The following is a 21225-nucleotide window of genomic DNA, read 5'->3' as shown; positions in this document are numbered from 1 at the left end:
GAGCACAAGAGGGGGGCAAGGGAAACTAAAAGACATGGGTAGGGCCCTACCAAATTCATGGCCATGAAAAACATGTCATGGACCGTGAAATCTGGTCTTGTGTGCGCTTTTACCCTATACTATACAGATTTCACAGGGAGATCAATGTTTCTCAAGTTGGGGATCCTGACCCAAAACGGAGTTGTGAGGGGTGGGGATGGGGGGGTCACAAGGTTATTTTAGAGGAGTTGCGGTATTGCCATCTTTACTTCTGCACTGCCTTCAGAGCTAGGAAGCCGGAGAGTGGCAGCTGTTAGCTGGGCACCTAGCTCTGAAGGCAACAGAAGCGCAGAAGTAAGGGTGGCATGCTATGGTATAGGGGTCCTGACTGAAAAAGGAGGTTGTGCTTGGGGGAGGGGTTGCAAGAGTATTGCAGGGGGGTTCCAGTACTGTTACCCTTACTTCTGTGCTGCTGCTGGTGGCAACGCTGCATTCAGAGCTGGGCAGCTGGAGAGCAGCAGCTGTTAGCCGAGAGACCAGATCTGAAGACAGAGCTGCTGCCACCAGCAGCAGCACAGAAGGATAACAGTACCGCAACCCCCTTACAATAACCTTGCAACCACCCGCCCCCCGCACACGCACAAACTCCTTTTTGGGTCAGGATCCCTATAATTACAACACCCTGAAATTTCAGATTTAAATAGCTGAAATCATGAAATTTACGATTTAAAAAATCCTATGACCATGAAATTGACCAAAATAGACCATGAATTTGGTAGGGCCCTAGACATGGTGGTTTAAAACAAAAGGTTAGCAACTTTGGACTGGATGCTGGAGCCTTCAGGGGATTAAGTAGAGCTGTTCAAGGACAGGCACGATGACGTGAAGCCATTTTGTAAATGTAAGAGAAGGAGTTTGGGACTTAGAAGCTAGAAAACTTGCTTGGCCAAAGAGGAGGATTATTTTAGGAAGACTGGCACTGACAGTCACTTTTGCAAGCTACGTAGTGACAGTGGTACTTTTTAAAATTGTTTGGTTAAAGGACAGCAATGAAGTAAGTTTCTAAAACTGTGGCTGGCCTTCCACTAACACATTGATATGTACAATGAATAAAAGGTTTACCTACCCTCTTTCTGTTGCTTTAAGTATTTCTTTTTGTGAACCAGTTCTTCTAGTAGCTTCTCGTATGCCATATGGAGCTATACAGAGTAAGTACATAATGTCGAGATCAGGAGTTCACCCTTTACACAAATAACGTCACGAAATTCTACAATAGCATACATGTGGTAGCAGTTGCAAAGAGTTTATAAGATTAACTTCTTCAAGATGTATCCATTAAAAGTTTATCTTGATCCTAAGGCTCACTTTTTTAAAGCTATTTCAAAAAGGTCTCATCAGTGAGACACTAAACAGTCAAGTGTAATAGAACACTAACCACATAAAAACTATTTAATATGGTGCTGAAGTGGGGTGGTTTGTTGTTTTTTTTAATGATTTTGTTGGCTAAAATATTTTCCTGACATTTCCAACACATGACACTGTTAATCCCCTTCCCTTGCTTCATCTTGTAATGGGGTTTAATGACCCTTTTAAGGTTAGTGGGGGCCAGAAGACCCTATACCAGGAAGTTGAACTGGAAAAGGCCCACGAAATGGCCTGGCTCTCCAGAGAGGCCAGGGGCTGATGTGGGACTGATAGAGCTCTCTCGTTGAGGTTCAGAGGTGACTGGAGGGGGAACTAGGAACCAGATGCCCTGGAATGAGAGTGAAATTGAAAACCTCAGAAAGGATTTGGGCCAATAAATTGAACCCCAGGAAGTGAAGTGTTACTCTAAGTACTCTCGACTGCAAGTATGTCATTGAGGGAACTGAGGGCAAGATACCTGCAGGGCCCCACTGTGCTGCGAAGGGGTATGCCCTGGGATGGGACCTGCCACACTGATGCTGCAGGGCAGCATTGGGAAATGGAGCTTCAGAAAAGAGATTGTTATTGTACTATAGTAGTGTCTAGGAGCCCCAGTTATAGACCAGGACCCCAGTGTGCTAGGCACTATACAAACAGAACAAAAACGTGGTCTCTGCTCCAAAGACTCTACCATCTAAGTATAAGACAATGTACGTAGCCACGGTTCTTCTTTTTATCCCTGGCTGAATGCCCAAGTAGACCCTAAAAGTCCAATTGCATTTTTCAGAAAGATATGGGTTATCTCTAGTGCCCTGGCCAACAGTCTCCTCTCTCAATCTCAGGGTAACAGGTCGTAAATGTCCAAGGTTATGTCTTAGCTCTTGCTATGGCTGTTAACTCATCTGTCTAGCTGTTTCACTACCACTATCTATTGCTTTGTAAAATACTTGGACTACTTTGGGATCAGGAGCCCTGTAGTGCAGATCGGGCCAGGCTCCCTTCTCTTTCAGCCCATTGGGAGCAGCTCTCTGGAGGAGGGTGGTATATACACTGGCTTTTCCCTCAAGACAAGGGGAAACAATGACAAGAGAAGAAAGCCAGGGCCAGAGCTCCAACCAGAAAGCTCTGGGACTGGCAGATTTGGTTAGCACAGACTTGGGTAGAGCAAAGCTTTGTGTGTGGCAGAAGAACCAGGGCTGAATATGAATTTTTGTGTCGTCATTATGAACTTTATTTTAGAGACTCTTTGATGATTGCTTGTTTGAACTATTTTGTTATTAAGGACTGAGGATTGTTTGAACTTTTCTATTATTAAACCAGCCGCAAGTGGGGATGCTGTTAGCCAGAAAAGAGAGACTTGCAGGGGGAGGAGGGGCTTAAGGGACCCACAAGAGGGGGGCTAAGAGAAGCAGGGTGTCTAAAGCGACACGTGGCCACAAGGGGGTGCTTAGTAAGCAGCCACCCCACTACAAAAGTCTGAAGAACAAACCCGTTAATGCACTTAGAAAATCTGTAACACATTTCAAAACGGTTGTAATCGTCTACATTTCAAAAAACATTTCCTAAAAATACTACACAAGTCTTTATTTTTTACACATCTCCACAAAGCTTTAAGAATGCTGTACAAACATTAATTCATCTTCAACACTTCTGTAAGCTTTCCTAATGCTCTTATTGCCATGGCATCGGGAAATGTCATCTCCATTTTACAGACATGGAAACTGAAGCACAGAGATTATGGGCTTGATTCTAATGCACATCGTGAGTAAGGGTATTACCTTGTTTGGTCAGCAGTCCTGATGAAATCAATGGAACTGGCTCCTGGAACAAGGTAATATTCCCCAGGAACAAGGACAACAGAATAGAGTCTCAACTGATTTGCTCATGATAACACAGCAAGTCAGGGCAGAGCCATAGCAGAGGTCAGGAGTTCCTGGCTCCCCATCCCATGTTTAGTCTAGTAGACTGTGCTGCCTTTTAGGTCTTCTGCTCATGACAAATAGTGTCTAATAAAGAGACTCAAAAGAGCAGAGAACCTTTTATATCTTTAACATTGCTGGTAGTCAAGTGTGCAGAAGATGCACTAGAGTTTGTCTGAAAGCATTTCAATGAGTATTTCAGGACCTTAACCGAAGGCATGATTAAAGTCGGTCAGACCCTTTCCATGGACTTCAATAATGTTTGAATCCAGGCTCAAGAGCAATGCAGCACAACTTAAAAATTGAACAGAAACGTCTATTAACATAGAAAGAAGTATGACTCAGTAAAGGTATAGGAGACGACAAGATTATTTCTGAATAGGAACCATAATACTCTTTCAGTGGAAATAAGTTAACGAATAGTTACAATGCTTTAATAAAGTGGCCCATATTTCATTAGGTATTTAACATACTCAGATTAAATGTAGTAGTAGTCAAAATGCAGCCCCAATTTCTACAATGCTGCCTATGATGTTCATCATTTCTAATGTGGAAATCACAGATTACAGCACACACTATTAGCAGAATTGTGGGCTCAGCAGGCCATTCTTATGTCAAGATGGTAGATGCAAACTTCTCCATTTTACACATATTAAGAGCCAGGTTTCAATCTTTTGGATACCACAGTTAGGCTGTTATGAATCATATATATTTAGGACATTAATCAACTTACGATCTGTAATAATTGCATCAAAAAGCATTTCCTTCCTCCATATAGGTTTTGATGCATCAGAAACAAGTGCATCAAGATAGTACTTCTCCAAACCATACTGCCGAAGGTTAGCTCTGATATTCTCATCTGGTCCTCTCCACTTCTGATTCTTCCTGCTAGCCTTGCCTGCAAGAAAATAAAAAAGGCATAGTCTAAGGCAGAGGTTTTCAACCTGTGGTCTGCAGACTATGTCTAAGATTTTCAAAGGGGTCCGCAAATGAAAAAAAGGTTGAAAACCACTGATCTAAGGCAAATCAGATGTGGCAAAAGTGTTCCGATTTTTCATTATTTATTTTAAGAGAATAATGATATCACCTAGCTCTTATATAATGCTTTTCACATTAATGCAGATCTCACAACACTTCACAGGATTCATATTTGAGTAGTTGCCTCAAATAAAAACAATTTAAGATCTCTTGTCACCGGACATGTTCTACTTATTGGGGAAAGTGGCTGTCAGATTCTTCGAAGTATCAGAAGTTATTCTAGTCAGGGCTTCTATTTCAGTTACGTTGTTCCATAATGCAAATGAGAGGGAGAATAGTTCAATTAAACTCCCCTACTTCAGAGATATTGTGAGGAAAGTTTATTAATGTTTACAAGGCACTCATGTTATGCTAACATATACCACACAAAACCCTATTCATACATCAAATTTAATCTACACAAGAATATTCCAGAATAGCAAAAATATTGTTAGAACTTTGGGTTTTGAAAGCTACTAAGAAAATAACTACTGTATGACAAAACAGGATGGTTCCACTAGTACTAGCAGTGGTCTATTTTTTTTTTAATCCCTATGGTAGACTAACAGTGGCTAACCTTTTATCCTAATTTAACACAGAAAACTAAAGGGATTCAATAAAGCCAATGGTCATTTCTTACCATGAAAGTACTTCTCCGCAATTTAACAGGAAGAGAGAACACATTGTATCTAACTTTAATATGAAGACAACTGTCTCTCATCTTGAATATTTGCAGGTTAAAAAATATACACCCGTGGCAAAGGCATAATATCTCAATGGGAACACATAGTTATAATATCGAATTCTACTCCTTCTAACTGCACTATCAATATAACTAGACAACTTTAAAAACCTCAAAAAAAGTTTAAAAGCTTTTAGTAACAAAAACTGCCAATACAAACTGGTATTAAAGCCAAAATACTTAAAATTGAGCACTAGGGAGTTCTAACCCACTGCAAAGAAAACACTCATCTCAAAGCCCAACTCTTCCTCACTCAGTCACATTTAATAAGTTTGGATGGAACCTCACTATGCTTGCCCCCACAACCCAATGACTCTGGGACATCACTGTTAGCCAAACCAATCTACCTGCTAATCTTACCACTAAACTGAACCATGTCAGGCACTGCCATGCCAGATGCCACCACTTAGTGTTGTTGGATTGGCAGTTAAACTAGTTATATGTATTAGAAAACTTTAAAATAAAATTTAAAAAATCCCATCTTTATATCTTACTGACCCTTAATATTCTGAGTACTGTCTAGCTAGACTATATCTGTAAATGAGTTAGTATATCACAGATGTTTCACAAAACAAACCCCGTGAAGAGGAATGCTCCTTTCATACCTGGATCTACTCATATCTGCTATAAAAGATACCTACATACTGAAGAGTTAGAATTATCTTGTTCAGAAAGAAAATATCCAACATACCTAATCCATGGACAGTATTATAATCTATATCAGTACCACACACATATGCTCCAAAACGTGCAGAGGATATAAGAAGGCCACCTGCAAAGAAAAGATAAGAGTCTGCTGTCATGGATATTGCTACCTGAGAGTCTGTACTGAGGAACATGAGAAATTTGAAAACACATGTGCCACTCTGGGTTACAATCAGATGGCAGTTGCCTCTTTCTATTAGAAATAATATTACTGTGAGGTCCCCTGTATGCCAACACTATTTTCCCTTTTATTCTCCTCACTGAACCTTCGTTTAACTTTGGAGGTTAATCGTATGCTCTGCTCACAAGGGTGCCCATTTCTGCAAGGCAGGCATCCACTCTCACGTACTAAAGTGCATTGCCTTAAAATGAGATGGAATGAAAACCATAAGATGTGGGCCACCTTCACAAGACGACACTGTGCAGTAGCCAAGATAATGATTTAGATAATGGAATGGAGGGTATGGTTATAAAACTTGCAGATGACACCGAGATGGGAGGGATTGCAAGCAATTTGGAGGACAGGATTAGAAATCCAAATGACCTTGACAAATTGGAGAACTGGTCTGAAATCAACAAGATTAAATGCAATATACACATGCAAAGTACTTCACATAGGAAGGAAAGAATCAAATGCACAATTACAAAATGGGAACTAACAGGCTTGGTGGTGGTACCTCTGAAAAGGATCTGGGGGTTATAATGGATCACAAAGTGAATAGGAGTCAACAATGTGATGCAACTGTGAAAAAGGCCAATATCATTCTGTGGTTTACTAACAAGAGTGTCAGGGAAGACACAGGAGGTACTTGTCCCTCTCTGCTTGACACTGGTGAGGCCTCAGCTGGAGTATTGAGTCCAATTCTGTGCACCCCACTTTAAGAAAGATATGGACAAATTTGTGAGAGTCCAGAGAAGAGAAACAAAAATGATAAAAGGTTTAGAAAACCTGAATTCTTAGGAAACAAACACTAGGCATATTTAGTCTTGCAAAAAGAAGACTGATGGGGGACCTGATAACAGTCTTCCAATATGTTAAGGGCTGCTATAAAGAGGACTGTGATCAATTGTTCCTCATGTCTACTGAAGGTAGGTCAAGAAATAACGAGCATAAACTCACCAATATGAGTAAGGGGTTCACAGTCTGATCCTTTGTGTTCATAATACAGATTTTTACTTTAACCGTAATCTGAAGAGGAGTTTCACACAGCTACATTAATCAAATGCTACCCATCACCATCTGTGTATTCTTAACACTCATTAAATATGTACGCTAAATACACCATTTCAGAGCATATAAAAAACCCTCTTACACTGATAAATTAATGAATTCAAATTAAGTAAAAATGAGGAGAAAACAAAAATTGTCCTCCACTTTTCTTTGTTAATTGGATCCGGGAAAAACAAGGTTACTCATCCTAAAGGAGTCACCCATTTCCCTTCTCGACTGTAATCCCTCAGAACAGATGGGCAGTGCCTCCAGAAAGTCAAGACAAATTTAGCTAACCCTGTTCCCAAGTGACATACCACCCAGTCCTATAAACAGAGCAAGAAAGCATACTTTGCTCATCTAATAAATTTTTTCTTGATTGCAGAAAAGGAAGAGTTAGGAAACATGAACTGACCACTCAATAAGTCTCTGGTTTTACCTCCCACCTATATCAAATAGTCACACTTTAAAACTGAATCATACAGAATACAAAATTGATGATAAAGAACGTATAATACTGTCTTCAATTTCTGTACTTCCACCATTACTACAATGAATTCTTCCCGTTCTGTCTAACCTTGCCCATCTCTCTCTCCAAGTTTGATTTCCTAAGAGAATGAATTCCCTTGCAAAGTTGCTTTATAAAACTTTATTTGTATTTAAATACAAATATTGTAATTAAATGAATCTGCCAAGAAAAGCAGAACAAAGTAAATTTCCTTGACATTCCAAAAAGCACTACCAATTGGGGGGGGAGGGGGCGGGAAGAGTAGAGACATAAGAAGTTTCTGAAGAGATTATAGTGTGGACTAAAAATCTCAGTTTGCACATGAACTATATTATATACAAAATGTGGAACCGACAAATGCTTTGTATCATTCGAAAAACACTGATGCCATAAAATCAGTGTATTTTCCAAGTCACATTTACACATAATAAAGAGAATCAGTCCCAGAACTGTGGGACCTGCTCCTCCTCATTTCTAACTTCTCAATGAGGACTTGCTGCCATTCATTCTCTGGACCCTTCCTGCCAACTAAACACTCCCTTCCCCTCCCCTCTACATTAGCAGAGATATCTTTAGATCATTTCTTGTTCCCCGAGTTCCTTCTGGATACCTGATCAAAGTTCACCTGGATTTCACTAAGTCACATCCACTGCCCTCCTTCATCTATATCCTTTGAAAAAATTGACGAAATTATCTTGACATAATCTACTTAAATGGTACATCCTGAAACATACGTTTTTCCATTTCGAATTTAAACAAAGTGCAGGAAAAGGTACTTGAATGTCTCACAAGTGATCCAAAAAATGGAATGAAAGCTCCCCCTACTGACTTGTCAGAAAAAGGAAAAAAAAACCTCAGCCAGAGAAAGAAGTGGACAATTTTGTCACTACATTTCCCCAGGACACAAGGAATTGCTCATTATTTCCACCCTTGAAGAATGTGTTCCCACAATTGCCATGCTAATGTGTACCTTCAAGGGTGCTCTCTGCTCTTCAATACCATCCTAACAACTCCCCTACAAAAATGTTTTAAGAATGTTGCTCCTTGTAAGTTCCTACAGTGACTTAGGAGTCTAACTTCAAATTTCACATCATTTTGGAACTTAAGTTCTATTGAAAGCCAGAGTGACTTTGGCTTCTAAACAGTTAAATAACTTCTGAAAATGGGACTTAGGCACTTTTAAAAATGTTACTCGAGGTAAATATAGAATTGGGAAGGTACTTTGTTCTACATTTTCAGCAAATCTACCCAGTCCTTCTGAAGTTATAACCACTTCCTCTACAGGACTCTGGGAAATAACCAAGCAGTTGATTTTATAATTATTCTTATTTGTACTGTGGCAGCACTCAGTCATGAACCAGGACCAGGAGCCTCAGTCGTGAACCAGGACTTCACTGTGCTAGGCACTGCACAAATAAACAAACAGTCCCTTCCCTAAAGAACTTACTTTTCACACACAATGTATATAAAGCAAGCAAAGCCCAATTTTTTTCAGCAGTAGAAAAAGAAATACCTGTTCCAACAAATGGATCAAACACAACATCATTTGCTTTTACTCTCCCATGGTTTGCCATGATGAAAGACAAGCAGGCATCCATGCTTGTGTTCCCAATAAAATGCCTCCTTTTTACACTGTATGACTCAATAAGCTCCCTTTGCCCATTCGCAATCTGTAGAAACATTTAGAAAAGGTCAATGTGATGGCCCTAGATATAATACGTAAGTAGACTAATAAACAGTCTTAATAATGTTACATCACAAACAGAATATCAGGCATTCTTCGTTGAATAGTATGCCACCTGGACTGAATCCACTGAAAATATAGAAATGAGACTTCTCTATAAAAGAACTGTCCTATTAGTAAAATTCTCAGACTTTAGGCTATTCATCAGTTACAGGGATGATGCAATTACGAACTGTTATAGTGTCAGCTGCCTTTGGGGTATCCTCTTGTGACCTGAGTTTGCTACGCAGGCCCCCACCTTCAACCTTCCTCCTTCCTTTTCAGGGCTACCCAAGGACACAAAAACTAGATCAGTCCCGCAGGTCCTTTTGGCTTTCCCTCCCCCACTCCCTCAAACAAATCAAAAAATAAAAATACAAAAACATCAAGCAATTATCTTGCTGGCCTTAGTCTCTGCCCTGAGGTATCTCCAAAAGCCATTGCCAGGCTTGCTTTCTCTGGCAGTCCCTGAAATTCTCTCAGCCCACCCCCTTCCATTTCCTGTTACTTTTTACAGGGAAATCAGCTGATCCCTGTTCAGATGTGCCTCCTTAGTAAGCAGGGTTGCCAACTTCCTACTCACACAAAACCGAACACCCTTGCCAAGGCCACACCCATGCCCGCCCCTCCTCTGAGGCCCTACCCTCACTCACTCCATCACTTCCCCCCGTTGCTCACTCTCACTTACTCTTTTTCACTGGGCTAGCTCAGGGGGTTGGGATGCGAGCGGGGGTGAGGGCTCCAACTGGGTCGTGTGGCCAGAGATGAGGGGTTTGAGTTGCAGGAGAGGGCTCTGGGCTGAGGGATGGAGCCAAGGGGTTTGGAGTATTGGGGGAGGGGTCTGGGCTGAGGCAGGGGGTTGGAGTGTAGGATGAGGCAGAGGAGATATGGGCTCTGGCCTGGGTGTGCAGGTTCTGGGGTGGGGCCAGAAATGAGGGGTTCAGGGTGTGGGAGGGGGCTCCGGGCTGGGGTTGGGATAAGGGGGATGGAGGGATAAGGGCTCCAGCTGGGGGTGCGGGCTCTGATGTGAGGCCACGGATGAGGGATTTGGGGTGCAGGGGCGGGGCCAGAGAGGTTTGGAGTGTGAGAGGGGGCTCTGGACTGGGATGGAGGTGTTTGGACGGCAGGAAGGGGATCAGGGCTCGGGTAGGGGCACTGGTGCAGGGAAGGGTTCAGGGGTGGCTCTGGGTGGCACTTACCTCAAGCAGCTCCCAGACACAGGAGCACGTCCCCCCTCCAGCACCTATGTGGAGGTGTGGACAGGCAGCTCTACATGCCGCTCTGTCCGCAGGCACCGCCCCTATAGCTCCCATTGGCCACAGTTCCCGGCCAATGCGAGCTGTGGGGGCAACACTTGAGGTGGGGGCAGTGTGCAGAGCCCCCTGGCTGCCCCTAAACATAGGAGCGAGGTGGACACATACCAGCTGCTTCCTGGGAGCCGCATGGTTCGGCGACTAGCAAAAAGCATGCCAGCCCCACTGGGTGGCGCCACCAACCAGACAGTCAACGGCCCAGTCAGCGCCAGGATTTCTTTTCAACCAGATGTCCCGATCAAAAACCGGACACTTGGTCACCTTATTAGTGAATAGGGTCAGCTGGACCCAGGCCTCTGTCCCATCACCGTACGCCTGCACTGCATCCAGGAGTGAGCCCCCAGGCTGGGTCCACTGACTTGTGCAGGTGGGGCTTGCGCTAGCACACTGCAAAATAGCTTTGTTTGGAGACCTTGCAGCTTGTGCTGAAGTCTGAGGAGGGCTCGAGAAGCCTAGCTCCAGCCCAAGTCACAATGTCTACACAGCTAATCTTCATGCCCTAGCTTGAGCACCACCAACACAAGACTGTAGATGTGGGCTGGGAGGCTTGCTCTCAGATGCAATGCAGACATATGCTATAGGGGCAAGCCATCCGGTTACACCCAGAAAATTCAGAATTAAAGCTAACCTTAAAAAAATTCAAATATATTAAAGTATTTATGTAAATGCATGGCTACACACACAAACCACTTACGGTCTACATTAAGGTCCTAGATATACTGGTTTTCTTTATAAGCTATGTTTAAGTGTTGTTAAAAGCAAACTGTCTTCAGACCAGAACTTGTTGAAAAAAATAGCATTTTAAATGAGAATTTCAACCATCATATTTCTAACACAGTTTGGACAGAACCAACCTAGGCAGAGTCAAACCACGTTAGAACACTAATCTGCCACCATAGTTTGATCTAATACAAACTGTCTGGCCAAACCATAGTAGAATCAAAAACAGGTTTCTATGTTTAAATATTCAAAGCTAGTACAGATGGGACAACAATGACTTTAGGTCTTTCACGGTGTTGCAGCATGATAGAATATGGACATGCCATTGTGACAGAACCATGGCCGTATTGTGAAAGACACTGCTGTATGAACACAAATCAAATCACTTTTAAATCACTTTTATTGTACATGGATCAGATGACCATGTCCCAGACAGTTTAAAAAACATGGCAGTACTTCCTATATAGTGTAGATAGTGACAAAGTCCGGCACTTCCAATATTCTGCTCTATGAACCTCAACTTCTGATTTATGCTGAGTCAACAACTTCTGAGATCCCAAGTTCATAGAATCATAGGACTGGAAGGGACCTCGAGAGGTCATCTATTCCAGTCCCTTGCACTACGTATTATCAGGAGTAAGAATTATCTTAAACCATCCCTGAGAGGTGTTTGGAGATTTTGAAGAGCAGGTTCAACAATGATGGAGATACCACAACTTCCCTAGGCAATTTATTCCAGAGCTTTACTTAACTGTCAGGGCAGTCAGGTAGATTTCCTAATGTCCAACCTAAACCTCCCTTGCTGCAATTTAAGCCCATTGCTTCTTGCCCTATCCTCAGAGGTTATGAAGAACATTTTTTCTCCTCCTCCTTGTAACAACCTTTTATGTACTTGAAAACTATTATGTCCCCTCTCAGTCTTTTCTTTTCCAGAACAAACCAACCCAGTTTTTTCAATCTTCCCTCACAGGTCATGTTTTCTAGACCTTTAATCATTTTTGTTGTACTTCTCTGGACTTTCTCCAATTTGTCTACATCTTTCCTGAAATGTGGCATCCAGAACTGGACAGAATACTCCAGTTGAAGACTAATCAGCGTCGAGTAGAGTGGAAGAATTACTTCCCGTGTCTTGTTTACAACACTCCTGCTAATACACCCCAGAATGATGTTTGTTTTTTTGCAACAGTGTTACACGGCTGACTCATATTTAGCTTGTGAAGTTGCAGGAATAGGACCCATGGGAAAAAGGTTGCAGGAAAACAAACTACATAGGTGTCATCCAGGGCCACTTACCAAGTCCCCGGGGCAGGTTACAACAGCCTCAGGGATGCCCTAATTTGGATCCAGCTGCCTATAGCTTCAGGAAATTGTTCAGAGATCCTGGAACAACTAGAGAGTGGTGCTTCAGCCACATACTTCCCTCCACACAACTTTACTCTGGGGGTAGTGTAGGGAGGCTGTGTAGTACTATTAAGCCAGTACTGTGCGTTGCAAAGACTTGCTCCTATGTTGGAGAACTGCCCAGTGGACAGGAGTATAGCTCCTCTGTGCTGGTAGAGCTGCCATAAAGAGGATATACAGTGGCACTAAAATTCACTGGGTCTCTCATATCTAATCTCTTCACAGAGAGTATGGCTACAATTGCATTTCAAAGCGCTGGAAGTTTCGAGTGTGGTCGCAGCGCCAGCACTGCGCGAGAGTTCTCCCAACGCTGCATGTACTCCACATCCTCTAAGGGCTTGTCTACATCAGAAAGTTGCAGCGCTGGTGAGGGAGTTACAGCGCTGCAACTTTGAGAGTGTCCACATCTGCAGGGCATCACCAGCGCTGCAACTCCCTGTTTGCAGCGCTGGCCGTACTCCCGTTTTGTCTCGGGTGTAGAGGATCCAGCGCTGGTGATCCAGCGCTGGTAATGCAATGTAGACACTCACCAGCGCTTTTCTTGACCTCCGTGGAAGGAGGAAGCCTCTGGTAATCAAGCTGGTTTCCTTTCCCGGTTTGCTCTCTCGGTCCCGGAGCCACCCAGCAAACCGCAGGGAAGGAGACCTGCTTGCTCGGGGTTCCGGGACCGAGAGAGCAAACCGGGAACCCCGCGGTTTGCTCTCTCGGTCCCGGAGCCAGCCAGCAAACCGCGGGGAAGGAGACCTGCTTGCTCGGGGTTCCGGGACCGAGAGAGCAAACCGGGAACGCCGCGGTTTGCTCTCTCGGTCCCGGAACCCCGAGCAAGCAGGTCTCCTTCCCCGCGGTTTGCTGGCTGGCTCCGGGACCGAGAGAGCAAACCGCGGCGTTCCCGGTTTGCTCTCTCGGTCCCGGAACCCCGAGCAAGCAGGTCTCCTTCCCCGCGGTTTGCTGGCTGGCTCCGGGACCGAGAGAGCAAACCGCGGGGTTCCCGGTTTGCTCTCTCGGTCCCGGAACCCCGAGCAAGCAGGTCTCCTTCCCCGCGGTTTGCTGGCTGGCTCCGGGACCGAGAGAGCAAACCGCGGCGTTCCCGGTTTGCTCTCTCGGTCCCGGAACCCCGAGCAAGCAGGTCTCCTTCCCCGCGGTTTGCTGGCTGGCTCCGGGACCGAGAGAGCAAACCGCGGCGTTCCCGGTTTGCTCTCTCGGTCCCGGAACCCCGAGCAAGCAGGTCTCCTTCCCCGCGGTTTGCTGGCTGGCTCCGGGACCGAGAGAGCAAACCGCGGCGTTCCCGGTTTGCTCTCTCGGTCCCGGAACCCCGAGCAAGCAGGTCTCCTTCCCCGCGGTTTGCTGGCTGGCTCCGGGACCGAGAGAGCAAACCGCGGCGAAGCTGGTTTCCTTTCCCGGTTTGCTCTCTCGGTCCCGGAACCCCCCTTGAAGCCGCCCAACAGCGCTGCAGTGTGGCCACATCTAACACCACTTGCAGCGCTGGTTGCTGTAAGTGTGGCCACTCTGCAGCGCTGGCCCTATACAGCTGTACTAATACAGCTGTAACAACCAGCGCTGCAAAATTTTAGATGTAGACATGGCCTAAGGGTGTAGCTTGCAGCGCTGGGAGCCGTGCTCCTAGCGCTGCAGCACTGTTTACACTGAGGGCTTGGCTACACTTGCAGGTGTGCAGCGCTGGGAGTTACAGCTGTCTTCGTACAGCTGTGTAGGGAAAGTGCTGGAGTGTGGCCACACTGACAGCTACCAGCGCTGCAGTGTGGCCACATTTGCAGCATTTACAGCGCTGTTGGGAGTGGTGCATTATGGGCAGCTATCCCAGTGTTCAAGTGGTTGCAACGTGCTTTTCAAAAGAGGGGGGTGGGGTGGAGTGTGACAGGAAGCGTGGGGGAGGGAGAGAGTGGATTTTTGGAGCAGACACTGTGACAGCTCCCTGCCTTGCAAATTCCGGCTATTTCCCCCACCCCTCTCTCAATCACTCAAATGCAGAAAGGCTTCAGATCAGATAAGCAGCTTCTCGGAGGGACTCCCTCCCCCTCCCCCTCCTCCCCTCCCCTCCCCACCCCGCTGTGCTGTTTCTCTCCTCAAGCAAACACTAGCAGCTGTAGACATTCCCCGCCTGCCTCTGCTGGGGCAAACAAGTGCTGTGTTTGTTTTTTAGATAAAATGCCACACCTGGCTGAGCAAACAAGAAGGGGATTTTTAAAATTCCTAGGGCATTTAAAGGGTGGGTCACCTGAGGCCAGGGCAGTAGAGTTCGAACTGATGAGCAGAGTGGCTGAGCAGGCATTCTGGGATACCTCCAAATACTCTGGAGGCCTACAACAGTGCTTTTGGTGGCCACACTTGACGAGCAGCGCTGCATCACCAGTGCTGCAACCGTTATACCCCAAGCAGACCAGGCGTACAGCCAGCGCTGCAGGGCTGGATGTGCCTTGCAATTGTGGATGGTTACTAAGGTGCAGCGCTGTAAACCCACCACCAGCGCTGCAACTCTCCAGTGAAGCCAAGCCCTGAGGCTTTACAGCGCTGTATCTTGCAGTGCTATGGGGGGTGTTTTTTTCACAGCCCTGAGCGCGAAAGTTGCTGAGCTGTAAAGCGCCAGTGTAGCCATGGCCAGACACCTTAATCTTTCCATTTTTGTTTGGACTGATGAATTAACCTGCCTTTTCTTACTCACAATAAGGATTCCAAAAATTCTGCATCATCATTGCATTATACTGTATATGGTGGCATGAACAACTAGTAAATTTTTAAAAAGCAGAGAATTTATCAATTTTTTTTTAAGCCTTAAATTTACTTACATTTAAGTAATGATGCTAGAATCTGGCTTTCCTGATTACCAAATTACTAAAATGTGATATAGTTTACACCACTCACCCATCTACCAAAATACAAATCAAGAGGGTCTTCTGGAACGTTGTTAGGGTCCATTCCATAATCTTCCAGAATCCAGAAGATATGTTCTGGGTTTTTTAAATTCACTTTCCCCTCAAATGGCAGAAATTCCAGAGCCTGTATAAATAGCAAAAACAAATTCCTCCTGGGGCAAATTTTTGAATAGCCAAGACAAGAAAAACAAAACATCTGTTAATAAGACATTAAAAGTTTCCAGAAAACCAGGAAGAGGACAAAGTAGACTGAGATTGCCCTCTTTAGCTTCTTTCTGATGTATAAAGATAGTTTGAATGGTTTTGGACTGAAGATAGGTCAGGAGCCATTGTGTTTATTATTACATGTGCATTGCTCACTTCTAAAAGAGATCTGCTCTGAATACTACATATGGACTTTTCAAAATAAAACATTTTCTTTGAGTCAAGCCAAAAGGTACCTGCTCTCAGTAAGGACTATAGCTACACCAAGGTCAACTTTAAAAATTCAGACATTTTTCATGTAGACACTTAATAAAAATATTCTAGCCATAAAGAGGGTGGGGAGTCATCCCAACTCCCCTGTAAGTGAGAAACAGCTGAAGGAATTTTGCTCAAAAGTTCCTTACTGCAACCCAACACCACAAAAATGAGAATCAACATTAATAGTGAAAATTTCAGCAAGATATATAAAATAGGTGGTTATAAACATTGCATAAGTACACTAGTCAGAATTTCTCTAAAAGACCATGAGAATATACAAAAATTACCATTCATTTACCAATGCTTCTTGATTAAAACACTATTCCAGTTAACGAGGAGACAGCATGGTCCAGCAGACTGGGCATAGGACCAAGAATCAGAAGACTATTTCCAGCTCTGCAGCTAACTCATTGTATCACGTTGGGCAAGCCACTTAAGTCAAAGTTTTCCAAACACAAATTCCTAAAGTAAAGGCACCTGAACATGGCCAGAGTTCCATGGGTGCTGTGTCCCGAAGTCCATTGCCTAACTTTAGCCATCCAACTTTGAACATTTTGGCCTTAAAACCTCCATGCCTCAGTTTCCCCATCTGTAAAATAGGTACACTGATACTTGTTTTTCTTCATAAAAAGGTTTTGGGTGAGATCTATTAGGAAAAGTACCAACTGTGGGATTTTCAATGGATTTAGAGTTAGGTACACAACTCCCATTCAATTTCAAACGAGATTAGGATGACTAACTCCCTTAAACCCTTTTGAAAATCCCAACATAAGCGTAAACATGTTAACACTGTAGTACTCATATGAATACATGAAGTTGAAAATAATTTTTTTTTAAATCCACTTACATCTATCCTTCTAATTTTTTTGTCTTGTGTCAGTGTTTTGTTAAATGCATGAATATGTATTTTGTATGTTGAGTTTGACTGTAGATACGGAACCTAAAATAAAGAAAAAACATCTTTTGGTTAGTACAAACTGCAGTGCTAGCCTGTGTGACTGTGAAATTAATCGCCTAGATTTTTATACACGTACCATCTTCTCCATTGGGTAGTTCTTCAGAGATGTGTACAGTTCCTCTGCAGATTTTCCCTGACCCCACAGTTCAAATACAGACCTGGAAATTCCATGATTATTAGATTGCGGTCAGTGAAGAAAATTATGCCTATAAAATAAACACCCTATTTCACACAGTCTTCTTGCTCAACATATTCAGGCCCTGATTCAGGAAATAGGGTTTGTTAATTGGGGTCTTAGTGATGCTTTCCCTCTCTTGCATCACATGCTGGAGATGCAAATTTTAGTTCCTATGTTATGGGATCCTTAAAAAATATCCTTCATTTAACATGTTAGCATGGTAGTAATTAATGCTACCAGGCATGATTCTCCAACAAAATTTCACTCACGCTTAAAATGTTCAAGAAAGAGCATTCAGGCTGAAAATCTGTTCTTTACCTATTCCAAAGTGTTTAGGTATCATTATACCTGAGCATTATACTGTGCTATAATGCCCAAGGTATAACAGGACCAGCTACCATTAGAGGTTCTGTCTCATTTTTAAGATGTTCTGTCTTATGCCATTTTGAGACAGATCCTTAGCATTACCACCAACAACTTTTTATGGATTTCCTTTGCCTTCTATACTGCTAGTTTTAAGAAAAAAAAATCTTCTTGGAAGCTATGAGAGTTGACCCCTTACCCTAACTCAGAGGTGGGCAAACTACAGCCCGCGGAACCATTCTGCCCAGCCCCTGAGCTCCTGTTCCGGGAGGCTAGCGCCGGGCTCCTCCCCTACTGTCCCTCCACCCCCGCAGCCTCAGCTCACTGCGCCGCCGGTGCAATGCTCTGGCCAGTGGGGCTGCAAGCTCCTGGGGGAGTGTAGCTCCAGATCCCGGCTTGACCCTGTGCTCTGTGCTGCACAGGCTTGGCTGGCTCCAGCAGGGCAGCACGGCTGTAGCGTTGCCAGTCACCAGTGTTCCAGGCAGTGCGGTAAGGGGGGAGCAGGGGAGAGCGTTTGGATAGAGGGCAGGGGAGTTCGGGGGGTGGTCAGGGGTGTGGATGAGGTGGGGCAGTCAGAGGGCAGGGAACAGGGGGGCTGAATGGGAGCGGGGCTTCTGGGGGCGGTCAGGGAGAAGGGGTGGTTGGATGGGGCAGGGTGGGGAGGGGATGGGACAGTCAGGAAGTAGTGGGGGTTGGATAGGGCGGTGGGGGGAAATCAGGGGCGGGAGTTCTGGGGTGGTCAGGGGACAGGGAGAAGGGGTGGTTGGATGGGGCAGTGGGCCTGGGAGGGGCAATCTGGAAGGAGAAGGGGGGTTGGATGGGCCGTGAGGGGGGCAGTTGAGGTGGAGGGTCTGGGAGCAGTCAGGGAGAAGAGGTGGTTGGATGGGGCACGGGTCCCAGGGGACAGTCAGGAAGGAGAGGGAGGGAGGGATGGGGCGGCAGGTGGCAGTTAGGGGTGGAGGGCGAGAAGCAGGGGGTTCGGATAGGGGGCAGGGGCCAGGCCACGCCTGGCTCTTAGGGGAGGCTGTGTCTCCCCAAATGGGCCCTCCATACAATTTCTGAAACCCGATACGGCCCTCAGGCCAAAAAGTTTGCCCGCCTCTGCCCTAACTCTTCCTTTTGAAGAGTTATATACACCATAGTTTGTCTTTTCTCCCATTCATATATCCTAATCCAATGGCCTCTTCATGTCAGAAAATCCCTTTTTCAGTACCAGAACTTTAATGGTACCATATATTGCTATACATTCTTATGATGCAGTTGCAGTCTATCATGTTAAGAACTCTGACAAAGTATCTAAGGATTAGTTACTGCGCAGCACCTTATTTTCAAAGATGACGGTCTAACTTCTTAAGGAAATTCTTCAAAATGCTCAAAGGTTCTAGTTTGCTCAAACTGACATGTAAATGAGCTATATTTTATTAAGCAACAACAAAAGCCACTCAGAATAAGTCATTTTATTAATATATTCAGTTCCTGAAAGTGTTATTTAAAGCTAAATTTATAATCAGCATTTTCCCTGGAAAATAAGACATTTTTGAACAGTCTGCTATTTCTTTTCACAGCATCTGTGTTTCTATCTACTGTGAAATTTTAAATTGCTCAGAGTAAGAGCTAAAGAAATGCTGACAGTATAAACAGCATTAAGCAGAACTGAATATTAATCTTTGTCTTTTGATTTAATGTTAGAGGGGTATTTTAAAAAAAGGTTTTAGGCCCACATCTCACCTATTTATCTATCTGTTGGCAAAGACCACATCATTCTTTTTTTTGTTGCTGGTGTTGGGTTTTTTTAATAGTGCTTCAGAGCATAGTACTTAATCACCTTCGCTACTAGCAACCTGGAAAACCATTAACAACCTTATACTAAAAGTAGTGTGTGGGCACAATGGGTGAAAAAAATACAATGAGCAGCTATGCCAGGTTCATTCTTTGTAAGGGATGTCCTTAATTATTCTTTTTTTCTTTCATATTAGAAATACATTTGTCGAAGGCACCCTTTATAAAAGATCACCACCACTTAGGTGAATTTTAAAAAACATTTTGCTGAGAATGCCATACCTTTCAGTTTCCTTTCCCATTGTTGTTTGAAGTAGAGCAGAATTTATCCCCAAAGGAAATACAACTATATTTTTCCATATAAAGGTGCATTTGCATGAGCACACTCATAGCCCAGCATAGATGAAAGTAAATATATGGCACAATCGACAGTCAAAAAGACATAAGGCTTTCTTTTCAGCCCCAAGACCATTGAATCTGGTCTGCAAAGTGCCATATAATGGTCACAGACTTCTGCAGTTTGAAAAGCATATAGGGCTGCATTCTCCAAAACAAGGAGACCTCATCTTAAGGGAGGATGGCACTAGCCCCCTGGAACACTTCCCCCTCCCTAGGATCCGCTGGGAAGGCTCTCTGCTGCAGCTCCACAGGCTGAGTACTCAGCATTCAGGAGTGGAAGAGTGAAGCCAAGAAGCAGCTACTCTGTACCTCTTCTTTTTTTAAATTCAGTGTACAACTCTTATCACTTACAACTGATGCAAAAATAAAAATATAGCCAAACAGATTAAAAAACTCTCTCCACTCACTCCTTCAAAAAAGTCACTAACTTAACATGACACAAAATGTCCAAACAACTTTGCTACAAGATTGTTAACGTGAAGAAATAAGTACTGTACTCTGTAATGAAGAACACAGGATAAGACTGCGAAAGAGACTTAAAATTAAAGAATAAAGACGGATTCTTTTCATAATTTCATTTCATTAATGAGTACACATTTTCGAAGTTTCAACAGTGAAATTAAAAAAAAAAATTCTATGTAAAAATATTTGCCACAGAATAGCTGAACATGTTGCATAGCTATACATGATTTGTAACTCTTACTTTGCACATACTGTCCTTTTCATTAGTCCTCTTGCCATCTCTTCTGAAGGAATATTGAGAATCCAAAATGGAGACTGAAATAAAAAGACAGTACGAGAAATCCGAGTGCTAAGAAGAGGACATCACAAGATACACTAAACAATTAAGATTACTTATCTAGAATTACAATACGCAGTGAAAGGTACAAGAACACCTTTTTCTGGTTCTGATATTAACTGCTGTATAAATACGAGGAGGTAATGTTTGAGGTCAAACAGGAGAAGCTGGAATGCACACACACACACGTGCTCTGTTTAGCATGTGTAGATAGTCCAAAATAGTCGACTGTCCACCTGTTTATTCATTCTTCCTCAAAGAATCCTGTAGAAGCATAACGTGACAGTTGTATTTACATTTAGTTATCCTTGCTTGATTTGTTTTGAGTAACTGCTAAGACTAAAATTTAATACCTTCACTTTTCTAGACACTCACACATTAGATTTAGAGAAAAAAACAAATCCAATCAGGACTCCAGCTACTGCAAAGACTAGCAATTCTCATGGCTCAACTGCTTTAGAAAGAAGCAACAGACTTCCAGTAGATGGCACTATTTCTTTTAAGATTATAGTCAGTAGCATGTATGGGAACTACCCTTCAACAGTTCTATTTTGAGTCATCACATGAAGAGGTAGAAAGCGGACATGGGTGGGCAAACTACGGCCCGCCTGCTAGCCATTTTAATCTGGCTCTCATGCTCATGCTGGGGAGTGGGGTCTGGAGTTTGCCCCGCTCCAGCCAGGGAGCAGGGATGGGGGCTGTTCCACGCGGCTCTCAGAAGTAGTGGCATGGCCTCTCTCCGTCTCCTATGAGTA

At 43.8% G+C, this 21225-nt stretch overlaps 1 protein-coding gene across 7 annotated transcripts in view; it reads right to left on the bottom strand.

The window, feature by feature from the left end:
• The window catches only part of TRMT11 (tRNA methyltransferase 11 homolog), a 64812-nt gene that overhangs the window by 36233 nt on the left and 7354 nt on the right, over positions 1 to 21225 (bottom strand). For all 7 annotated transcript variants that reach the window (XM_030556238.1, XM_030556240.1, XM_030556239.1 and 4 more), the window contains exons 3-10: positions 20375 to 20448; positions 17029 to 17110; positions 16842 to 16934; positions 15522 to 15656; positions 8998 to 9154; positions 5753 to 5833; positions 4036 to 4200; positions 1106 to 1178 (exon numbers count right to left, since the gene is read on the bottom strand). In XM_030556238.1, the coding sequence (XP_030412098.1) occupies positions 1106 to 1178; positions 4036 to 4200; positions 5753 to 5833; positions 8998 to 9154; positions 15522 to 15656; positions 16842 to 16934; positions 17029 to 17110; positions 20375 to 20448 (860 nt within the window). The remainder of the gene's footprint in view (positions 1 to 1105; positions 1179 to 4035; positions 4201 to 5752; positions 5834 to 8997; positions 9155 to 15521; positions 15657 to 16841; positions 16935 to 17028; positions 17111 to 20374; positions 20449 to 21225) is intronic.

This window comes from Gopherus evgoodei, chromosome 3 (assembly GCF_007399415.2).
Source record: "Gopherus evgoodei ecotype Sinaloan lineage chromosome 3, rGopEvg1_v1.p, whole genome shotgun sequence".
Lineage (NCBI taxonomy): Eukaryota > Metazoa > Chordata > Testudines > Testudinidae > Gopherus > Gopherus evgoodei.
Note: the sequence above shows the minus strand (reverse complement) of the source record. Positions and strands in the feature narration are given on the sequence as shown.